The 23,676-nt window shown below is 50.2% G+C and overlaps 1 protein-coding gene across 4 annotated transcripts in view; it reads right to left on the bottom strand.

Moving 5' to 3' along the window:
* Nucleotides 1–23,676, bottom strand: part of Slc38a10 (solute carrier family 38 member 10) — a 42,929-nt gene that overhangs the window by 16,308 nt on the left and 2,945 nt on the right. For all 4 annotated transcript variants that reach the window (XM_023699299.1, XM_023699300.1, XM_023699301.1 and 1 more), the window contains exons 2-10: nt 20,999–21,116; nt 16,136–16,181; nt 15,203–15,296; nt 12,425–12,568; nt 11,211–11,335; nt 8,228–8,330; nt 7,344–7,526; nt 5,505–5,616; nt 4,612–4,718 (exon numbers count right to left, since the gene is read on the bottom strand). In XM_023699299.1, coding sequence (XP_023555067.1) covers nt 4,612–4,718; nt 5,505–5,616; nt 7,344–7,526; nt 8,228–8,330; nt 11,211–11,335; nt 12,425–12,568; nt 15,203–15,296; nt 16,136–16,181; nt 20,999–21,116 — 1,032 coding nt within the window. The remainder of the gene's footprint in view (nt 1–4,611; nt 4,719–5,504; nt 5,617–7,343; nt 7,527–8,227; nt 8,331–11,210; nt 11,336–12,424; nt 12,569–15,202; nt 15,297–16,135; nt 16,182–20,998; nt 21,117–23,676) is intronic.

Below are 23,676 nucleotides of genomic sequence, written 5' to 3'. Positions count from 1 at the left end.
TACAAACCAACATACACTGAAACTAACCCAAGTGGAGAATGCATTGAGCCCACCTCCACTAGCAAACATCCTGCCAAGCAACCCAGCACGTGACAGGCACCGCTACCGTCCCCTCTTGGCTGCAGGCTGACTGGGAACTACAGCTCACCACCACTGCCCAACATCACAAGGGTATTATGCCACAAACAGCTAGCTTAGGAAAATATCAAATTCAAAACTCAAGGTACAGCCAGGGAGAAAGCTCGCCTGGCAAGTGCAATGTCTGCCTGGCAAGTGCAAGATCCTGAGTTCGATTCCCAGTACCAAAAACAAACAACAACAAAAAAAAACCCTTCAAATTATAGTTTCTATTGAATGTGTATCGCTTTCACAATATCATAAGGTCAATGACTGTTAAGCCTGGAACTGTGTATATCTGAAACAATAATAATATTGTTGTGTGGGGCTTTATCATTTTAGATATACATAATGATCCCCATAGGGAATTGTTAGCTGTATATGATATACCTTGATTTTTTTTTGTCACTACCTCTCCTACCCTCCTGTCATCCCCTCTTCCCCTCCTTATTTACAAAAGCTTTATTTCCATTTTTTTTCCTTCTTTTCACTTGATTTTCTTTTCCCTTTCTCCCTTTCCCCTTCACCCCTCCCTAGTTCCCCTTCCCATTTAAACATTTTCTATTTCACAGTATCTATTACACACTTTGGTCCTTATTTACACTTTCAGTTTCTCATGAAGCAATGCAACATTTACACATGTGTGTTTCAGTTCATTTACAAGTATGGTCTCAAGGTGCATCCATTTACCTAAAAATGTCTCAAGTTTATCCTTCTTTATGGCTGAGTAGTACTCCTTTGTGTGAAGACACAACATCTTCTTTCCCAAGAATCAGTTGCTGGGCATTTGAGCTGCTTCTACGATTTAGCTATTATAAACTGTGCTGCTAAAAATATGGGTGTGCATATAGTGCTGTGATACGATGCTTTTAATACTTGTGGGAAAAAGGGGAGTAACTGGGTCGAATGGAACTTCTAGCTTTAGTTTTCTGAGGAATTGCCATACTGATTTCCACAGTGGCTGCACCAGTCTGCACTCCCAGCAACAGTGGAAAAGGGCTCCTCTTCCCCCACAGCGCTGCCAGCGTATGCTACTGGTTTATTTCTTTATAGCCATTCTTTCTGGGGTGAGATGGACTCTCAGCATTGTCTTAATTTGCATCTCTCAAATGGCCAGTGATGTTGAACATTTTTTCACATATTTATCTACTACTCTCACTACCTCTCTGAGAAATGTCTATACATAAAAACAATCACACTGAAGGCCTTGGAGGATTACCAGACTTTCTAAAATTTTGGTCATGTAAAGAAGCTATAAGGGGCCAGGGAGATGGCTCAGTAGAATAAGCATTTGCCTGGTAAGCGCAAGGGCCTGAGTTCAATTCTGCAAAAAGAAGAAGAAGACGAAGAAGACGAAGAAGAAGACGAAGAAGAAGACGAAGACGAAGAAGAAGAAGAAAAAAGGAAGAAGGAAGGAGGAAGGAGGAAAGAAGGAGGAGGAGGAAGGAGGAGGAGGAGGAGGAAGGAGGAGGAGGAGGAGCAGGAGGAGCAGGAGGAGCAGCAACAGCTATAAGGGCCCAGGAAGATAGCTCAGTAGAATAAGCTCTTGCCTGGCAAGCGCAGGGTCCTGAGTTCAATTGCCAGTACCGAAAAAAAAAAGAAGCTATAGGTAAAAGAAGAAATCACAATGGAAACCAGAAAATATGGTCATTAAAGGATAATGTCCATCCTTTAAACTTCTCTGCTCTCTTCTGTTTTGTTTTCTTTTGTGGTGGTAACTGGGAATTGAACTCAGGGCTTTTGCAACCAGCTATATCCCCAACTCTTTTTTTTAATTATTAATTTTGCAACAGGGTTTTACTAAGTCACTAAGTTGTCCAGGCTGGGCTTGAACTTAAGATATTCCTGCTTCAGCCTCCCAAAGTGCTGGAATTACAGGTGTACACTATGACACCCAGCTTCAATCTACTGTTTGGTGCAATGTCAATGAAAATGTATTTGCAGGGCCACTGGTACAGCTCCAGGCACAAGCACCTGACTGGCAAACCCAAGGTTCTGAGTTGGAGTTCAGAAAGAAAACAAAATTTTTTTAAAAAAATTGTTTGTGCATATGCCAACAGGCCATTCTAGGAAAGAGCATTTAAAGAGAAACAGTGGGAGGACTCCTTAGATAGGCAGTACTGGTACAGCAGCTGGCAGTGCCCCTGTGGACAGAGAGGTCCCTGACAGCGTCACACACCCCTAAGGGACTGAGAGGGACATGCCTAGCAAAGGGTGGTGTGGCTCCGCCAGAGACCCATACTGCACACCAGTCTATCCAGGGCGAAATGCAGATCGAAATGTGAAAGATGAAATTAAAAGCCTCCAGAATATATAACTGTCTTCAGAACACTGGCGCAGGCAAAAACTTAAAATAGGACATAAAAAGCACCAAGAAGAAAAAAAAGATCAATAAGCTGGACCACACTAAGATTGGAACTTCTGTTCATCAAAAAATGACCCTAAGGAAGCAAAAAGACAGCCAGGAGGAAAACATATTTTACAACATGTACTTCTGAAAAAAGGCATCTAGACTCTATTAGAAACTCCTCTAAGTCAGTAAGAAAAAGATAAGCCAATAGGAAAAAAAAGAAAGAAAAAAAGAAAGTCACAGACACATTCATAGAATATGATGGCCACACGGCTAGTGAGGACACAAAAAGGCCCACAGTGTCATCAGGCAGTGGGGGCTGTACACTGGGACAGCAGTAAGATGACCAGACCCTGGCACACCCTTCAGAATGGCTGCCACTGTATGTATGTGTGTATGTATGTGTGTATGTGGTACAGGATCTCCCTATGCAGCTTGGACTCATAGTAATCCTCCTGTCTCAGCCTCCCCCGCGCTAGGATTACAGCGTGCACCACCATGCCCGGGTCTGGTGGCCGTCATTGTGCACCTGGGGTCCTGGGAGGGCTGCCGTTTTAGAAAGGGACAGTAAAGGCAGGTGCAGTAGTGCACATCCGTCATCCCAGCACACTGGAGGGCAGGGCAGGAAGACGGCAAGCTTGAGCCCAGCAAGGGCAACTCAGCAAGACCCATCTCAAAATAAAAAATAAAGAACTTGAGATATATCTCAGTCCAAAGCCCTGGATTCAACCCCCAATAGTGGGGTGGGGCGGGGGGGGATACACACACACACATACACACACACACACACACACACACTAAAAGGGATAATAGATGGGAACTGCGGTGAACTCTCCATGCAGCAAAGGCATCAAGGAAACCCAAAATCCAGATGGCAGAAGCCCTGCAGCCAAGCACAGACCGCAGGGCCAACAACCTCCTCCCAAGTGCAGAACGACACACTCCACCAGCACCGGAAGCAGCACTCAGAGCAGCAGTGTTGACCAGAAGCCATCTGTCCTGCCTAGTGGAGAGTAAAGTGTGGGGGAAAAAGGCACAGAAGGGAAAACTGTACCACGAACTCCTCCCACATGGTCCTGTGGGTGAGCCCTAGCAGGAGGCTGAGTGAGAGGACATGTGTGAGATTACAATTGTGTCAAGTAAAAGATGGACAACATCACCCTGAAATGTTAGCAGCCAGCCAGCAGCAACCTCTGGGACAAGGCAAGGGTGACCGGGGTGCCCAGGAAAGAAAGCCTCAGGTGCTAGGCGTTGCCTTCTATCTCCCCGATTCCAGCTCTGGGGCTGGGTTTGCTTTGCACAACTGTCTCAAGTTGTACACACAGTTTATGTGCTTTGCTGCACAAGTACTCTACTTTTAGACACTCACCCATACACATCAGTAACAAAAAGCTCAACAACCCTTTAACAAGGAAGCAACAGAAAGAACAGTTCACAAGCAAAGAAGTGCAAGTGGCTCCCAATCCCCAAAGGACAGATGGAGAGGCAGGGCTGTGGGACAGAGGCTCCTCCTTTCTAACCACAAAACCTCATGTGCATGGACACACCCGTGTGTGGACCATTGCAGGTCATCAGAATGCTGTCTGTAACAGCAAAAGGCTGGGGATGGGCTCCAAAGACTGGAATTACAGAACTTTGCTAACAATGTAGTACCAGGAAGCAGTTAAAAACAGCAAAGCAGTTGAATGGACAGACACACACACACACACACACTCACTGAGGAGCAACTTGAGCAGGATTTTATGCAAAGCAGCAAGAAGCTGGATCTCTATTAAAAATAACAAAAAGAGCATGAGAGTGAACACATGCAAGCTCATGCATGCACTATCTCTGTGGACACGGCACAGGTGCCAGCAGCGGTGCTCTCAGGGCAGAGTGGAGCCCTGGAGAGGGGACCCCGATCACAGCACGGAAGCCTCCAGGAGAGAAGCCACGGCAGAGTCCTTTCCAGCAAGCCCCGGCGCACACAGCTCACAGGCTTAGACCCACTGTTTCCCACACATCTGTGTCCAAGTATTCTCTGAGCTAGCAACATGCAAGTGAGTTGGCAGGCCTGGTGTGAACACGTCAGTGGGACACTACTCTGCCAGTCCCCTGGCGCCTCAGCGCACCCACCAAGTGCAAACCCCTGGACACACACTCACCTGGGCAGAGAGGGCGTTCTTTTGGGCCTTCTTGTAGATTAGAGCTGGGCAGATGAAGCAGATGAGGCTCCCCATCGTTGCCCCCGTGAGGCCCAGGATGGTCTCCACTAGGAATAGATGTGACACCAGGCAGTGAGCAGGACAGGCCTCAGCAAAGGGTGGCCTCACTTTCTCCCAGCACACAGGGGAGATGCTTTATGGCAAAGGCAAGGGTCGGAAACAGAGGCACCAGATCCATTAGACTGATTTGGATCTGGAGGAAGGTGGCGACTGCCTGTGATTTTAAAGGGAAGCTCTAGGAATTTCCCACCAAAATCAGGTGCTGGCTCTGCATGGTCTGGGTCTCGCTGCAGGGACGTGGCAGGTGACTCAGGGGCCTAGGAAGAACCAAGTATACTGGCTTGGTGTAGCTGCTGTTGAGGACTCGGATAAGAAGCCTCTGGGGAGGACCTGCAAATTCCTATCTGTGACAACACTCTCCCACTCACCAACTGGGAACAGGCATACTTGGACAGCATGAATGCTTCAGTGTTCTCCCGGTACATGTGGACAACTTCAGGAATCCACAGAGTGTGAGCAAAGAATGAGGAACTCTACAGACAGACAGCCCATGCCTGCGTCCCAGCCCACAGGTCTGCCAGGGTATGAACCACTTGGGTTTCAATATGTGCCTGCTGTCCCATCAGGCTGCCGATGTTGTCCCCAGCCTTTCTCTTTGAGTCAAAGAAAAATATGACCTGGGTGCTTTTAGACTTTTCTCAGAATACCCAGAGGACAGCATGAGACTCTGGGACACAGGAAAAGGACACCCTGAGGCCTGAATGGAACAGCAAGAATGACAAAATGGAAGAGAAAAGCAGCAGGGCCAGTGGCTAAAGGGGCTGCCACCTTACCATTGGGGATCATGATGCCACCAACCATGGTCCCAAACACAACCGAGAGGGTCAGCGCTTTAAACCGGAGAGGGGGCATGTAACCTCCAGCAGCGAAGGTTCCATCTTTTTGCTATATAAGAGAAAGCAGAAGTTTCAAAATGAGTGACTTCCCCTGCCACTCCTGCAAAGCAATGCCAGGCACAGCAGCCTGTCTCTGCGAGCGCGGGGGCACTGCCCCAGCAGGAATGCAAGCATCACCTGCACCATCAGGTCTGGCTGAGTGACTCTAACAGGAGCCTGTTCACTGCCAGGAAGACATGTACCAACCACAGAGCTTACAACTCTGTTTTGCAATGTTAGGGTTGAGTCCTTCAGTTTTCCTCTGCATTTTCTGAGCAAAACCATACAAGAGATTCTTAAAGAGATACAAAGTGTGGACAACAGAATACAGACACCACAGGGTCTCCTAGTCCGTGGGTTCAGGCCTCAGGAGAAGCCTCTCCTACACATGTGCACATACATGCACGCTTGGCTGCATCATCACCAGCACGTGACAAGCAGTTAACAATTTCAAATTCCAGAAGAAGGAAAGAGAAGGAGGGTGTGACGTGGCACAACCACACACCCCTGCTCACACTCCCCACAGAGGGACACACGAAGGCTGATGCCGCGTGCAGCAGTATCAGCAGAGGCACTGGCTGCTGGCTCCACCTGCCCTAGAGCCCTGGATGGCCAGCTCGGATCCTGGCTCTCTATTCAGAGCCTTCATTTCCCCTCTACCAACAGAAGCAGCTCTTTGTCAGGCTATGATAACCACCACAGGCATTAACACACAGGCAGGATGCCCATGACAAACATCCCTAGGTTAGGAAAAACCACAGAATCTTCCAGACCTCAAATTCTGAAGCCCCCAATTTTTAGAATAAACATTTATACCAGACAGACCAAGGGAGCTGGAGCCAGAATCTGCATGAACTGCAAAACTGCTAACACAGAGACAATTGTGAGACAGCTCCCAGGGAGGTCACAGCAAAAGGCAGAAAGCAGTGCCCCGCTCCCAAAGAGAAAGAGCAGCAACCAGAGGTGCCGTGGGTTTCCACAGGCACACAGAGGCACAGCCACCACAGGCTGCAAGTGGAACTGAGAGGAGGGCCGGTGTCTCCGCACGCACATCAGAGGAACCATCAAGGTCGCCCTTGACGCCTCAGTGAGAGCTTGGTCTCCACCCCCGGGCACGTGGTAGCACAAGCGCATCTTTGGTGGTTAACTCGGTAAGAGGCAAAGGACATAGGCAGCCTTTTGATTTCAACGCCTGTATAAAAAATTTCTCGCAAAGCAGCTATGACTAGATTATTAAGATTTTCGAAGTTAAACAAAAGTAAAAAAACAATTCAACAAGGCCACCCCACAACTCCTGAATTTACCAGCACTAGCCAAGCAACCCAGTGCCCAGGTGCCCCAGCCCACCAACAAGGCCTGCCCAGGACTGCTCTGAAGCAAACCTGCTTCCTGCTATTTCAGAGTAGGGGTATGACAGCACCAATTCCAGGAAGCACAGAGACAAGCCTAAGTGCTGCGTGCACACCAACGCAATCCCAAAAGGCCTATCTTTGGTGCTCTTCTTTCCAAAGCTAGTTTAAAATTTTCCTATTAGGCAAGGGGATGCAGTCTGGGGATATAGTTCAGGGGCAGAATGTGTGTTTAGCATGTACAATACACACACAAAAGAAAACCTCTATGGAGAAACTTTAATTCAACTGAATTTTGCTTATCTTTAATCAAGAAAACTCCTGCTACTGCTGCCCAGGAAGAGAGAACCCCTTCACCCTCACCCCCAGGATGCCTCCAGAACTCTACCTGCTGCTCGAAAAGCAGCGTGTTCAAGGCCTGCCTACAGGGCAGGATCATCATGGGGAAGCCCACGGCCACCGACATCATGAAGCCCACTCGAATCATCTCCGTCACCAGGTTGGAGGGGAAGTGCATCAACACGTTGCCCGCCGTGGCCTCCGTGAAGCTGACGTAACCACAAAACCCCACCTGCAGGAGGAGGAAAAAGCAATGTCATGAGCATGGCACCTGGTGGGGATGGGGGTACCCCCAGACTGGCCTGCAAACCCCTTCTCAAGAAAGCTGGAGCAAGAGACAGTCTCAGAGGGCAAAAATGCCTCTCAACTGCTCATTCACATAATTCTCTTTTGATAGCCAGAAAGAAAAAGGCGACAAATGACAGAGGAGTCCAATATAACTTTTCAAAAGGATCACTGAGAAGAAACAGAGCTGCCTATGCAGAAAGGTGCCAGACTGACCCACCCAGCCCTTCAGAGGGGCCACTCTTATAAGTCAGGCTTCAAAGCTCAACCATGGGGTAAGGTATGGTCCTGGCGGAAGAAGACAGATGTGGACAATGCTCTCCAGGGGCTACGTACAATATCCTACAAGAGTGCTGAGGCCACAGAAGAAAGAAAACAGGCTATGACTTCAGCATTTTTACAATCTTAAGACAAATAGGAGCATTAAGAAGACTACAATTAAAAAATCTACCAAAATCATAACAGTTCCCTGAGCTCCTCAGAAGACCCCAACATAGCCTGGGGGAAGGAGGCTCCCAGGGCAAGGCCCTGGATGACTGGGGTGGAGGAGCAGGGCCGCCCTGTCACTGTACATGCAATGTGCCCCAGACACTGAAAGGACAAAGAGAAGGAGGCAGCACCTGTGCAGAGGGCATGGAAGGGTCCTACCGTGACGTAGAAGGTAGTAACCACATTGAGGGAAGAGGCAAATATGGAACTCATGGTCTTCACAGAAGGCTCATCCAGGCTGTCGTAGGTAGGCAGGACCTGGCTGTGTAAAGACAAGCAATTCACAAAGAAGGCTCCAGGGAGCCCCACCAGCCTACTGCATGGCAGTTCCTGAGACCTCTCCTTCCACCCCACCAAGCCTGCACCCTTCCTTCATATGACACCTACCACGCATCATGACTCACGGCATCAAAGCTGGCAGGCTTCATGACACTACAGATGGCAGCACTGCGAGCACCCCCAGCAGCCCTGAGACACACCCTACACAGACATCTAACAAGTACCACAGAACCAAAGGCCGACTGGCCCGGAATCACTGCATGACCGCCACAGGAGGTGCAGCACTGAGACTGCAACAGCTTTATGGGGAGCAGGCTGAACGCCTAGCAGTCAAGGAAGAAGCAAAACAAACAGCCCTGGCCAGCCACAGCCTGACCTTCACCACTGAAGTGGTGCTGCACTTCAGTGTAGGAGCAAGCGGAGTCGGGCACATCCAAGGAGACAGCCAGGCTTGTTTCCCAACTCACGTCCTCTCGCCTGCGCCAGTGGATGAGAGAACTGGCTTCTGTCCCAGGCCTGGTGCCAGTGCAGCAGTGCTGCTGGGCCAGTGGGAGGGGCACAGGGAAATGGCACAGCCCCACCAGGCTCTCATCACACAGCCTGTCTTAGGACCAGGGTGACAGCTGAGCAAAGAAGGAGGACCTGGGCACCTGTGAGGGGTGGGACGTGGGAAGCAGGGAGATACTCTGCAGTTCAGGCAAAATAAAGGGCTGCGGAATGAGACTAGAAGGGGAGGGAGTCTGGTGGCCACCCTCCAGTGGTCCCTGGAGGCTGTGGCCTTCCTAGCTAGGTTCAAAGGCACAGAGGAGACAAGGACAGTGCGGGCAATGGGGAGGGGTCAGGATGCAGAGACTCGGCAGCCAGCAAATGGACAGGCACAACAGTCAGTAAAGCCAAATCCCAAAACTGCCTTTAAAAAGTGAAAGAAAAAAAAAAGAGAGAATGCCTCAACTCAATCAAAAAGTAGACGAGGCCCTGTGGGAGGGCATCATCCCTCTTCATCTCAGGCTTGTGGCATACTTTCCCTCAGGCTACTCTCAGCATAGGAAGTCACCACAGCAGTCAGGCTAGGAGGGAACAGGCAGACCCAGAACACAGCAGGGAACCCAAACAGGAGTCACCAAGTGTCACCATGGGCCCCAGCCTGGTTCCCTCAAAAAAGATTGGGTCTCAGCACCAACTTCGCTGCACTGACCAGGCTTTGGCCACCGCTGAGTTTGTGCCAGGAAGTCCAGCTTGAAGGGGTCCACACCAGGGTCCCACAGCATGTGCCTGACCCCTAGGAAACACAAGCCTATGAGAGTCTCCATCCAGGAAGCTGTAGTGGCTATGGGGGAGGCCATGTCTGGGGCCGGGGAGTGGGGGGTGGCTCCCCTCCAATCCAGACTGTGTTCCAGTGATCCCCTGGATTATACTCTGGAGAGAAAAAAGGTGAAGCCACAAGATCCCCTGGCCACCAAAGCAGCACCTCCCTATGCCGCTCGAGAGGACACTGTAGCCAAGAGCACCACCCACACCCAATGGCATCCCCACACTGCCCACCTTGCAGGGCAGCCCCTGTGACTGCATACAGCTCCTAGGGTGCTACATACTGACACCAATGCTTGGAATGGAACCCAGGTCTCCAAGTGCATCCTACCCTGCTTGACCTCGTGTGCTTGGTTGCTACCCCGGCTGCTTCTTTGGACTCAGAATGACAGCTCTGTAACCCACATTCATCACTAGAAAGCGTGACCGAAGGCCCGTGGTGGCAACAACCACTGAGTCCCAAGGCTGGGGTCTGGCTGCCGCCCCAGTGGAACAGGCCATCTGATACAGGACGCCACTGGAGAACGCACCCTCTGCTGCACACGTGGCAAACATTCGCATGGCCAGCACAGGCAAAGCAGGCGAGTCTGCAGCCCCAGTGCTCTCCTGGGAGGAGTAACAGGCCGGCACTCAGCGAGCTGTGTGCTCCCGCCCTCCAGGAACTCGTAATTTGCCCTAAGAATCAAACCCAACAGATGTGCAATGGCTGCTGCGTGGCCACCACTGGAGGCCCGATCACAGGCTTAGTTTTTAAAAAGCAAACACGCAGACAGAAAGGACAACTGGTAACTAGGTACACAGCACAAGAATGTAACTTCTGTCACTGATGATAATGGGGACGTTAAACAGCAAGGCTGGAGCATGTTCTGGTGGAAACAGAGCTGCCAAAAGAGACGGTAAGTGGGAAACGACGATTTGGATCTCGCATGTGGGTGTAAACACAGCAGTGTGAGCAAATTTTATGTCACATTAGTTTACGATTGGCGCGATACATGCACACCGACACTGTGGGGGGGCCCCTCTGCCAGCCCCCTACACACTGATGGTCTTTTCCGGTCCGTGCCGCATTTACACCTCTCTTTTCAGCTGGTTACTGCTCCAGTCCTGGCGTGAATCACCAGCTCCTGCCACCCTGGTGGAGTAGGTACCACTGCTAGGATCATGGAGCAGCCTGCTCTGCATTCACAGAGCCCTGAGAGCCAGGGAGCTCACCCACTGCCCGCCCGCGCACACACAGGCCTCAGAGACGTCCCAGCAGCAGCCTGAAATCAATGTTTGTGCAATTTCCTTTCAAATATTCGCAGAACAGCTAAATTCTGGCAAAACACTTGAGACTCTGCACACCCACAGCCAACTCTCCTCTCACCAGATCTGGCAAACACGATGTTCCTGCCAGCGAACCCAGCAGCAGTTTTTCTCTAGCTCACACAGAACTGCCCCCCTCAACCCAGAGGGTACAGGTCACACTGGAACATGACGCTGCTCCTCAACAACCAGAAATGAGCGATTCAAGAAACACAGAGGAGAAAACCAGAAGAACGGCAGCAGTACTTACGACTGGCAGGCGAAGGACATGCCAAAGATGGGAATGCAGCGGAAGACACCCTCCCAGCGCACGTAGCTGACCTGCTGCAGCCACTGTCCGCCAAAGAGGCCATGCTTCAGGGAGGACAACACAATCTGCACCGAGGAGAGAACAGGGCAGAGGTCAGGAGGCAGCCACACTCAGCCTGCCAGGAGCCATGCTGGGAGTTCGGGAGACCCTCAGCTCTTCAGCTCATAGTGCCACCGGCTGACACCCCCGTGAACATAGTTTGGGCTTCCTAGAGGGGTGAAGGGATACCACACCTCTAAGGGTCCCCTGTCTGTGATCCAGGAGACCACACCTTTGAGGGTTCCCTGCTTGTGACCCAGGAGCTCCCATATAAGCACTGGGTGCACCCACATGCAGAGGATTTCCTGTATACACCACCCCCTCTCACTGTGCAGGTCTACTCAGCACAGACAGAAACAAGAGCTCACTCCTTCACCCAGCCCAGCCCCTGAGGGTGGCAAGTTAGAGGACAGTGCCCTCAGTACAGCCTGGCCCTTCCCTGGTCCTAGGCTGTGCCACAGACATCTTTTAAGAGCTCTACCTCCTGAAGATGCAGCTACTGGACTGGTCCTCAAAGTGAGTAGAAACATGCTGGTGACCCACAGCCCACTCTGATATATGCCTCCTGCAAAGATAGCCCCAAGAAGGGTTGTTTCTGGCCTTGACATTGTGTGTTGGTCCGGGGCCTCGGGTGCAGGGGGACGGACAGGGACAAGGCAGCCAGAGCCCCAAGGCCCTCTCTGTGAGGTCCCCATGTCCTCTGTCAACTCTGTACTTTATCTTGCAGTCTATCCTACAAGCAACTCTCATTTAGAAAAACAACTTGCCACACGTGACAAAACATTGGCATCATACTCTTGCTCACAAATCCCAAAGGGAGGTCTTTCACAACATGTCCAGGCGCCCTGTACTTCTCAGAGCCGGGATATAATGGGGTTGGTCTCAGAGCCCCTCCTACCCTGAGTCCCTTGCATCTTCTGCTGTCTGACTGCTCCCATCCCAAGTGCCTACTGGCAGGACATGCGTGGGGCTTCACAGTACACTCCACCAATTCAAACACACATCCCAGACTCAGAGTCACTTTTCTGTCATTCCAAAAGGTAGCTAGAGGCTAAGCTAGACCCATGCATGGACGTCCTGGGACTGACCCCTTCTACTGCAGGTATGAGGCTCACCACAAACATGAAGATGGTGTAGAAGATGAGGGCCATGGCGCTGAAGGACTGGATGGAGGCCATCATATTCCTCTGCAGACTGAGTGGGAGCACGATGCACAGAGACACCCCAAAGAGCAGGAACACACGGAAGGTGCCACTTACCTGGAAGGGAAGAGTCCCTGGGGATCTGCAGCACTGAACTCACCAGCAGGGATAATCTGTGTGGCTATGCTGAACAAGGAGCCCCTAGAGGCCCAGTGGGCCAATGGCATCAACAGCAGCAGGCTGCAGGCGAATACACTCGCTGCCGAAGCTGTCCTAGAGGCCTCTGTGCTCAGGACACCGACCTCTTCTGATCCTGCAAGGTCCAGCCCAGCCAAAGCAAAAACGGTCAGTTGCCCCCTTTCACAGAGAAGAAAAGGGCAGGAGTAGGGAGCCTCTGCTGCGCTGGGCCCTCCCTGCATGCCCAGCACTGATGGGGACAGGCTGGGTCTCCAAAAGAGCCTACTGCAAGGTGCTTCTCTCCTGGATCAAAGCTGGTCCTGCTTCAAGGATCAGCTTGATCTTGAAATTCTGATCCAGAAAATTAATCACAAAACTCCAGACTGGTGTTTGTTACCACAGAACACATAAAGGTCTAAAGACACCTACTGGGGCTGGAGAGATGGCTCAGTGGTCTAAAGCACCTACTTAGAACAAGCTTGGCAAGGCATCGGGGACCGCGGTTCAATCCCCCAGCACCACATGCCAGCCAGCCTCGCCCCCTGGTGGGCTGAGCTGGCCACACACACACACCACACTCTCTCTCTCTCTCTCTCTCTCTCTCTCTCTCAAATAAATAAAAAAAAAAAACATTTAAAAAAAAAAAAAAAAAATAAATAAAGACACCTACCACCTAACTTGGCTGAAGCCAGCACATCCAACTTCCAGGTTCCAGTGGGCATGGTGACACACACTGTACGTCCTAGCACTCAGTAGGGTGAGGCAGGAGGATGGCCATCAGTTTGAGGTCAACCTGAACTACACAGCAAATTTGAGGCTAGCCTAAGCTACACAGTGAGTCTTTGTCTAAAAAAACAAAAACAAAAAACCCCCCACAAGTCCCAGTTCTTTATTTGCAGCTGACGGTACGGGTAGAGGAATGAAAGCTCTACCAAGACCCTTCTCTAGTACATCCTTTGGCTCTCTCTCCCAGTTCCAAACACCTACAGGTCTATCTCAAGTCTCCAGCTCAGCATGGGAGCTAATGGGCTTTTCAGGAGCGCAATAAAGAGACAGGAAAGGTAAAAGCAGCCTTTATTAACACTAAAGACACAGAGAGGTTGGAGGGTGGATGGGGGAATCTTCTGACCTGAGACAAAGCTGAGGCTTTTGTAGACTTCTGCCAGGGATGGAGTCTGGGGGGGATGTTTAGAAATATCTGAGCAGTTGATTAGGGTCTTCCCCGTGGCAGCGGGAAAGGTAAAAGGGAAGTGAACCCTGGGCTGGGTTGGAGAAGAAGGGGGGAGGTGGTCTCTGGCAAGATAAGCTGCTCTTTTAGGGGCTTCAGCTACATTAGATGACCTCCATAATAATTTAGCAATTCTTACTAGGGCCAGAACCTATCAAGAACATCTTACAAACAGAACTCTCAACAGCATACCAGCAAGAAACAAGGATAGAAAGGCTCTGCACACAACAACCAGAGGCAGCCAGCAAGGTCTCTCCCAAGCTCCACAGAACCAAAGGTCAGATGTCTGGCCTCAGGACACAGGACAGTAGATACAGGAAAAGTCCTAAGTGCTCTATGGACAAAATGGACCCAAAGTCTGCTCAGTCCACAGTGAAAACGTGAAATGGAAGGTCAAGGAGCAGACACGTTCAGAACACAAACCAGGGCCACACTCATGGCACGCTCACTGATCCTGCTGCTCGCTGACAATGTGAAAATCAGGCACATTCTACCCTACCTCTGCTGCTATGGTCTCTGCAAACTGAAATCCTTTTCTACCTCTGCATTTCTACCTGATCCCATCAGTGCTGGTGCCCAAATATGAGGGACCCCACACAGAGAAGCCCAGCAATGCTATGTCGCTCCATCTCCCCTATAACCAGCTCTGCTCCCACAAGTGCAGACAAGGTACCCAGGGCCCAGATCACAGGTGCAACCCCTCCCCCTCACCCCATGGTTGTCCCTGAGGCTTCATGGAGAAAAGCCCACCAAGCCTCCTAGCAATGCCCTTATACCCAAGGTGAAAACTAAGCTCCTAGCACAGCTGCTCTGGCTGATGGCCAAAATGCATGGGGCTGGGGAGATAGCTTGGAAGACTAAGTGCCTGCCTGGCAAGCACAAGGAGCCGGGTTCAATCCCCAATACCACATGCCATGCCAGCCCCAGAACCCCAGGTGCACCATGCTGGCCACCAAAACCAGGTGTGGTGACACACACCTATAATCCAGCGCTGGGGAGGCTGAGACAAGAGGATCACTATGAGTCCAAGCTGAGTAGCAACACCCTATACCAAATACATAAAAGATAAATAAATAAATGCATGAGACCCTGGTCACTTCTGCCCCTTAATAGGCAGCACTAGCTGGTGAGACCGCCCCACTCTCTTTTCCTCTCTTAGTGTCTTTCACCAATGCTATGCTAGCACAGCCCCTAAACCCCACAGAACGGGACCAAAGCCGACAGCAGGGCACAGGGAAGCTTCTCCCAGCCAAGCACACCAGTCTCAACCAACTGATAGAGTGACACTGCTGTCAGAGCAGCAACAACAGCACTCAGACCAAACCCCCTCACAATGAAGTCCTTACCTGAAACCCAAAGAGCCGAGCAAAGAAGTTGGACCCCAGGTCACCAATCACAACATAGAAGGCAATGCAGGTTCCAAGCATCAGCCCAATCATGCTGTAAAGATGAAAACTGTGGGTTTAAAGTGGTATTTTTGGAAGAGCATGCAGCCCTGTCGTGATCAAACCTGGGCCTGTGTGCAGAATTGGGCCATGGCATCTACAGGCCCAAGGGTGCCGAGGGCCAGGCCCTGTGCCGGGGCTGTGCAAGAATGCCCACAGCTTGGCTGCATGAGAGCTGCAATCTCAGACACCCCAGCCACAGGACCCAGGCATGCTTTGTAGTGCACTCTACTGGGCTTAGAGTGAATACTAAGCAACACGGAAGTCTTTGCTGTGTGGTATCATAGTTTTCCCTCCATGGGATGTTCTGCGACTTCTTCCAGGTACCACACACATGCGTCATGACTTTACACAAGTTAAAATCAACTGCTACCAAAAAAGGTTTTCTTTCAGGTTTATGATTTGCTCATTTGGAAGCCTTAATGTACAATTTCACAGCAATTTTTCATTTCATAAAATTTTCCTCCGAAGGATAAAAAACGCAGCTTTTTTAGTTTAATGCCAATTTTATGCAGCAGTTTTGGGAATACAGTTTAAGGAACAACATTAAGAGATTAATGAGGGAGATGATCAAAAGAGAACAATTTTGCTATGTTCCCCAAGTTGTCCATTTTTAAGTATTTCTTGGTAATATTTAAATAAAGCTTTCAACCTTAACAACAATCATTTTACGAGCACAATAAAACTGGCCTTTCAACTATTTTGTAGTAACTCTTCAGAAACATCGACGGTCTAAACCAAGCCACAAGTGAAACTTGTTATTCACTTCCTAACATTTTCTAACCACTCGCAATCCTCTGCAGCTGCAGGGGATGAGCAGGCTGCGGCCCTTACCTGGTCTCCACCAGCATCTTCCCGGCTTTCCCATAGGCGTGAAACGCTAGTGCAAAGGAAAGAGAACAGGCGCTCAGTCCTACAGTGTGAGCAGCACATTAGCAAAATAAGTACTGAGTACAGCTGCAAAGTGAAATTTGATGAAGAGGCACTGGCCCAGAGCTCATGCAGCACCACACACGCAGGGGTGCGGGGGGGGGGGGGGCGGCTACATGTAAATTCTGCTCCTAAGGCATTTTCGGGTTTACTGGCCACAATCTAAACTAGTGTGATGAGGACAAAACAAGGAAGACCCAAGGCAGACTGTTCTTTTTATATGATATGGGGGGAGGGGTCCCTGCAAAATGGTAGCTCCCCACAATGATTATGAGACCTTTCTAGAACAGTGCCAGGCAGCCAACCTGGCCCCACCCAGGGCCCTGGCACTGAGGGGTGAGGGTCCCCAGGGCTCAAGGATCCCACAAGTTGATTCCCATCCCAAATGTTCAATCTTTGCAGCCTGTACCACAAGAACATTGTAGGGGCGTTTATTTCACCCATTGGGCATGACATTTTTTGGGGGGGTCTTTTTTTTCTCTTTTTTAGTGTCAAGAATCGAACTCAGGGCCTCATGCTTATGAGGAAGGTGCTGTACCACTGAGCTACATCCCCAGCCCCCTGGGGACATGATTTACAGAAAATAGAATCCTAGCAAAAGCAGCAGCTGGGCAGGGTGGAGGAGACAGGAGCTCTGGGGCTCACCAGTGCCCAGGAAGGGCATCCAGAACCTTGCTGATGTGCAGCGTGTGTTGCTACAGCATAGGCTATCCCTCCACAAAACAAGCCTCTGTCTTCTCTTCCTGACGCAGAAGTATTTCTAGCAGATGAGAAATTAAATATTGCTTTGCCAAAGTCCCTCCCAGGACCTTAACAGTGATCCTGTCACTTAACATTTCCTTAGTCCAGTCTAATGAGGACAAAAGTAAGTTCTGGTTTCCAAGGAACAGTCCACGAGGAGTGCCTATGACAGGATGGCTCCAGGGTCACTGGGAGCCCCAACTCCCCGGCCCTTGTTTCCTCCCTTTGCACAAGGCCAGAGGCCCTCAAAGGGAGTGTAAGGCAAGAAACACAGCCAGCTGGGTATGAACAATCCACACACACTCCCTGTTATTTCCAGCTTACTAAGGAAGAGGCACAGTTGTCAAGGGCCTGAGGGCTTGGAGCAGTGCAAGATTTGTCCTCCCTGGCCTTTCTTAGACTTGGATTGCTAGCCAAGTAGCCTGGCAGCCATGGAGTATATTTAACAAAGTGAAATCCAAGCAGAATCCCTATATGAAATTCTGAGTGTGGATCAAGAGCTAAACTGGAATTTCAAAAACTAAGAACCCCAGAGGGTCTAACCAGAGAGCATACCGTCACCACAGAGGCCATTCAGATGTGGGCATCAGCACTCTCCACCCAACACAGTACTCCAGCCCCACACGTGGAATCCTCAGTGCCTATTCCTTCTTACTCTCCAAAAGTAAGCAACAGTCTACAGCATGCTCCAGACCCTGGAGTGCCCTGCCTGAACAGTCCTAGGATACATCTGTGTCCTGGGCACTAGAAAGTAGAAGGCAGTCAAGAAGTCAGGACAAGTGGGAAGTGGCTCTCTCCCCGGGCTCCCAGAACATCCTAGGTGGCAGCCATGCCAAAGACCAGGCCCTGTCACTGTGGCCTTCACCTTTCCTCTTCTCTTCCCCTGGGCCACCTCCTGGGTTGTCCTCGATGTGGACAGACATGCCCTTGCCCACATTTCTGTTCATTCTCCATCCAGGTCAGGCCACCCAGAAGGGTAGGCCACCTATGCAGAGGTCAGTGGCTCTGGCCTCCCCAGGGCCATGGGTAGAGCTGCCTCCCACTTCACCTGCCTGCAAACTCCAGCTGCAGCAAGAGAAGGGGAGGTGCTACTCAAGTGGAGAGGTGCTGATCAAGATGCGGAGCCACCTAAGAGGCAGGGAGGGGGAGCCAGTGACCAAAGGACCTGCTCCTACAGACAGAGGAGGGTGGCCTTGAGGTCTCCAAGGGGCACAATCCCATCAGCACATGGCAGTTACAAAATAAACAGTTGCCAGATGAAGTGGTTATAAATCCAGGCTGTAAGGGCCAGGATGATGGCTCAGTAGAATAAGCTCTTCCCTGGCAAGCACAAGAAATGCCAGGGAAGTTCAATCTCTGGTTCTGCAAAAAAAAAAAAAAAGGCTCACAAATCCAGCCTGTATGCTAAGCCAACAGCATGTACACGGGTCACCCCCAAAGACACGCAGAAAGAAAATCCACTCCACACTATGGCCATGCAGTCACCACCCAGCAGAGGAGGAGCAGATAACACAATGACCAGGGGTATGAAAGCCAGGTGACCCAGAAGATACACAGCAGCAACGCCTGCTCTGCAAAGGCCCGGTTGTTACCAAAAGCTCCTGCAGCTGGGATTGCTGCTTCCAGGCCAGACCACACACCATACACTTGGGGCTGAGGTCATAAATCAGGGTGAGGCCTAGGGCTCAGAACACTGGAGGGTGAGGGAAACATGGTGGTATCCTCTCTCCGACATGTCTTTGTATCTTTGAAGTGAAAACAAGGTTTAGAGAAGCCCACCTTGTGTAGGACAGGGAAGAGGAGGCAAGAAGTTTGCAAAAACCACAGAACCAGGATAGCAAAAGCAAACAAAATATGTGCACGATCCCAACAAAAACCCCATATAGTGTGACTTGCCACACCAACAAAAAATCATCCCCAGGGCCTGGAGCAGTGGGCCATATCAGGGTGGAGAAGTAATTTCCTCAGGTTGCCATACTGCCAAATGTCAGAATGAAAACCTGTGTCTAGGAGTAGCAGACTTCCATCAGAACACTGCCAACTCTCCCACACAATATGTACAGGTGAACAGGCTGCTTGAAGACACGCCTGCAGCACCCGAATTTCCCGCCCCCTCTAGTCTCCAGGTCCAGGTGAAGGCCATCTGCCCATCTCACCTGACAAGCTGCCCAATGCTCCTGACCTGTCCTGCACCTGCAAACACAAACTGGGCACAGCAAAGGGGTCTCTGTTCAGGCCCCACTGTGGGGCTATAGGTCAAGCCTGTGAGGTTTTCTCCTAGGCAAAGACAGAAGAAGAGGTGAAGGCCTTCCCAGAGGGTGTCTCCTTCAAGCCACTGCCAGAAGGGCTGCCCCCCACAGGAACAGCACCAGAAGATCCTCCTCTCCCTCTCTCAGGCACAGGCAGCGGGTCTACCCACCCCGAGGACAAAGGGACCCTGGAGCTAAGCAGCTGGCGGTGCAGACAGAAGCTCCATCTGGGAGCCGGCACTTGCAAGCCATCTTGTTTGGGATCAAATGCACAACCTGAGACCACTGATATGCAGGAATCTTTTGTTTCCAAACGGGAAAGTTGGTGCCTCAGCAGCCAGTGCACGGGCTGTCCATCTGGCAATTTTCTCTCAATCTTTCACATCTAGCCAAACCGGTTTGACTTCTCAAGGACTTTCGAAGAACAATCAGCCAGCCTGCTATCAGAATCAGAAACCACAGCCTCCCCAGCAGAGGGTTCCAAAGCCTTTTTCAGGTTATGGTGCATACTTGAGTTGTAACCTCTGTTACAAAACCTAGACAGAGATCTCAACAAGGAAAGGGTCAACCGGACCTACGGCTCTGGAAACCAGGAGAGGGGTTCACCCAAGTATCTCACCCTGGGTTCTAATGGGCACACTTCACCTCTAGTAGAATTAGATCACCTCAGTTTGAATCAAGCTAACTGACAAATCTTACTTTCTTAAGCACCAACAGTAAGACTGGCAGCACCACTCTCCTCAGAGCAGAAGAAAAATAAGACACTCCTTGGTTCTGAAGCCAGGAATGAATGTCAATGTCCTGGTGCCAGCACACAGCGGACTAGCAGGAAGCAAGAGCTGAGTGGCAGAAGCCCTCATACCTATCTCCAGAGATGGCTATTTTGCCTGGCCCTGGAATTCTGTGGCCCATGTCCTATCCGACTTTCTCTCATCCATGAGGGCCGGGTGAGCCCTCTGCAGGTGGTGCCCGCACACCGGCCACACACTGGCTAGAGAAGAAGGAGCTTCACTGCAGGCCAGGGGTGCTCACCAAACACCCTCAAACCAGGCCCTGAGGATAGGAAAGTAGCGTTCCAACACCCACACCACATGTTCCCAGTATGAGCTGCAGACCCCGAAGGCTCAGAGCCCGGGCCAACGCAGAAGAGGGAATTAAGCTTCACACGCCAGCCCAAGAGCAGCAGACAAGCAAGTGAAGGATGGTGTCCTTGAACCAAACTACCTAGAAAAGTTCCAAATTGCTAGGACCAGCTCCTTCTGGCTGAACTAAAGGAAACAAAGTTGCAATCCAACAATATCAGGAGGGAGACAAGACCTTGGGGGAGATGAGTTATTTAATCCAGCATGAGTTTGACCAGACTATATCTTTTCCTGGGAATTCCAGGTGGGGAGCTCAGCAGGATTCTTCTTGCCAACCCCAAGGAAGTCTTCCTAGTATCTGGATACTTACACAGCCACCAAGCCACCACAATGACAATGAGTACAGCTGTCTGTGGCAGATCTGGAGGGGGAGACTATGTGCCTATCTGCTCAAGAAGTGGGGGGATGCCTCATACTCTTCACCATCACTTCAATTATCAAGCAGTTTTTCAAAAATGTGTTGAATTTTAAAATAAGAGAAAACACTACCATCCAAGACCTTGTTAAGAATAAAGTAAAAGAAAAATAGACAAGAGGAATAAATCCCCAAGGCCTGAGGATTAGAGTGTCCCCTCTTCTTGAGAAGGCATCTAAATAGAGCCTAGCACCCAAGCACCCTGAGGGCCAGTTCTCACCCAGGCCGGCGTAGGTTCTCCGTTTGCTCAGGCTGGCAGACTTTACCAGGAACATGCATGACTGATGTGTCATCCAGGAGCAGAAGACCAAGAGCAGGGCGCCCAGGACAATGCCACACTGGAGGGAGGACAAAGAAAGCGTGTTCACAAAATCAGACAGTCCGAGCTCCTCCACCTCACTCCTCCTCAGCACTGGGGCTCATGCAGCCTCCTCTGTGCACACCTGTGTGCACCTGAGTCCTCTACTCCACTGCTGTCGACTCCTGTGGGCAACCCTGCTGAGCACTGAGAGAGCCATTTCTCTGCAGCCAATGGCCAGAATCCTGTGTGCAGATCCCAAAGAGCACCCGAGACACACCCCCGCCCCTTTCTCAAGTCTTGCCCGGCAGCTGGGTGTTGCCAAATCTGGCCTCACCTCCTGCACATACCCCACATACAACACCTTGTAGCCATCTGGATCACCTGTATGTGGGAAACACCTTCTGCAAGGAAGAGATTAGAAATGGCATGTATACCTTTCTTATAAATTAAACGGATACTTACCATGTGACTCTGAAACTGTACTCCAAGGTACTCCCTCAGAGAAATGAAACATGGTGATGTACAAATCTGTGCTTTACAGCAGGTTTAGCCACAATCCAAAAGCTAAACAGCAACTGACTGGCCCTCAGCAGGTGCCTGCACAAAGCTTGGTCCATCTGTGCAAAGGAATACTACTTGGCAGTAAAAAGGGACCCGCCAACTCCACATGGATATGCATGCTTCTCAAATGCACCATGCTCAGAGAAAGAAGCTGGACTCAGAAGCAATCAACTGTGACGCCATTTACAGGACAGTCCAAAAAGGAAAATTACAGGGTAGGGAAGTAACTGACAACAGAGGGACAGAGTTAAACTTTTTGACCATGATAGCCACATGACTATACACATACATCAAAATCCAGGGAATAAGGCCGGCCATATAGCTCAGTGGATTAAAGCACCTGCTTAGGCAGATGCAAGGACTGGGGTTCGATTTCCATCATGCTGTGCCGGCCCCACCTCCAGGGTGCGCTGAGATTGGGCATGGTGGCACATGACTGTAATCCCAGCGCTTGGGAGGCTGAAAACAAGAGGATCACTACAAGTCAGATCTGTGTAGTGATACCCTGTAGACCCTGTAATAATACATTTAAAAAAAAATTCCAGGTGACAGTACTCTACAACTCATAAATCTCAATGTATGTGAATTACCTCTCAATGACTCTGACATTTAAAACTTTAGCACCACTACACTTGTGCAAGATAGTAGCAAGGGACACTGAAAGGATGGAGGGGAAGTCTAGTGGAACTCCCTGTGATTTCTAGTCCATTGGCCATAAATCTAAACCTGCTAAAAATAAATAAATTCTATCAACTTAGAAAAACACATGCAAACAAGCCACAGAAGTGCTACATGTCTGTAATCCCAGCTACTCCAGAAGCTGAGTCAAGAGAAATGCAAGTTCATGACCGGCCTAGGTAATGTAGCAAGACCTTGTGTCCAAACAGAACGTTGAAAAGAGAAGGCGCTATAGCTCAATGATAGAGCCCTCAATGGTTCAATCCCCAGTATGCACACACAAATACACCCTCCAGAGTGCAGGCACTTGTACTTAATACCACCAAAATTCATCACAATAGGGCCGGACAGATAGTTCAGTGGATTAAAGCACCTGCTTAGGCAGACACAGGGGCCAGGGTTCCATTCCAGGCATGCCATGCCGGCCCCACCCCCAGGGCATGCTGAGATGGCAATTAAGACTGGGCATGGTGGTGTGGGCCTAAAGGTTTAGATTTTATTTTAATTTTTTTAATTGAGAGAGAGAGAGAGAGAGAGAGAGTGTGTGGTGTGTGTGTGTGGCCAGCTCAGCCCACCAGGGGGCGGGGCTGGCTGGCATGTGGTGCTGGGGGATCGAACCGCGGTCCCTGATGCTTTGCTAAGCTTGTTCTAAGTAGGTGCTTTAGACCACTGAGCCATCTCTCCAGCCCCAGGTTTAGATTTTAAATTCTACTTCAATTTAAAAACAGGCCACATAGCCAGACATAGCCTTGGGAGGCTGAAAACAGAAGGATCACTATGAGTCCGAACTGTGTAGTGAGACTCTGTAGACCCTGCCCTAAACACATTAAAAAAAAAAAAAAAAGAAAAAGAAAAAAAAAATTTCATCACAATGGCTCCTCATCCTCTGCAGGATTTGATAACATGCAGAGAACTTGGCCCTCGAGGTACCCACTGCAGGAGCACACACCTCTGCTAGAAACTCTGAGCAGCACATACTAGAGCTGGACACATAAATACCCCTGCCCTTGCCAGTCTACCCAACAGATACGCAGTAAGACATTCACCAAAGCCCAGGCAACTGTATTCACAACAACACTTTGCATACGGTAAGAGCTCCAACTAGGAAACACCAGATGCCTCACAAAGGTATAGTAATCTCTGGTAGGGCCATTCAATTGGATATTGGCTAGATGCTGAAGTATACACCTATTACAATATGTGAAGTATATACATATTACAATTCTACTTCAATTTAAAAACAGTACACATAGCCAGACAGGATGGCGCACCCCTGTGATCCCAGCACTCAGGAGGCTGAGGCAGGAAGATCGCTACAAGTTTGAGACCAGCCTGGGCTACAAAATGAACTCAAGGCC

Source organism: Octodon degus, unplaced genomic scaffold (assembly GCF_000260255.1).
Source record: "Octodon degus isolate 3935 unplaced genomic scaffold, OctDeg1.0 scaffold00112, whole genome shotgun sequence".
Taxonomy (NCBI): Eukaryota; Metazoa; Chordata; class Mammalia; order Rodentia; family Octodontidae; genus Octodon; species Octodon degus.
Note: the sequence above shows the minus strand (reverse complement) of the source record. Positions and strands in the feature narration are given on the sequence as shown.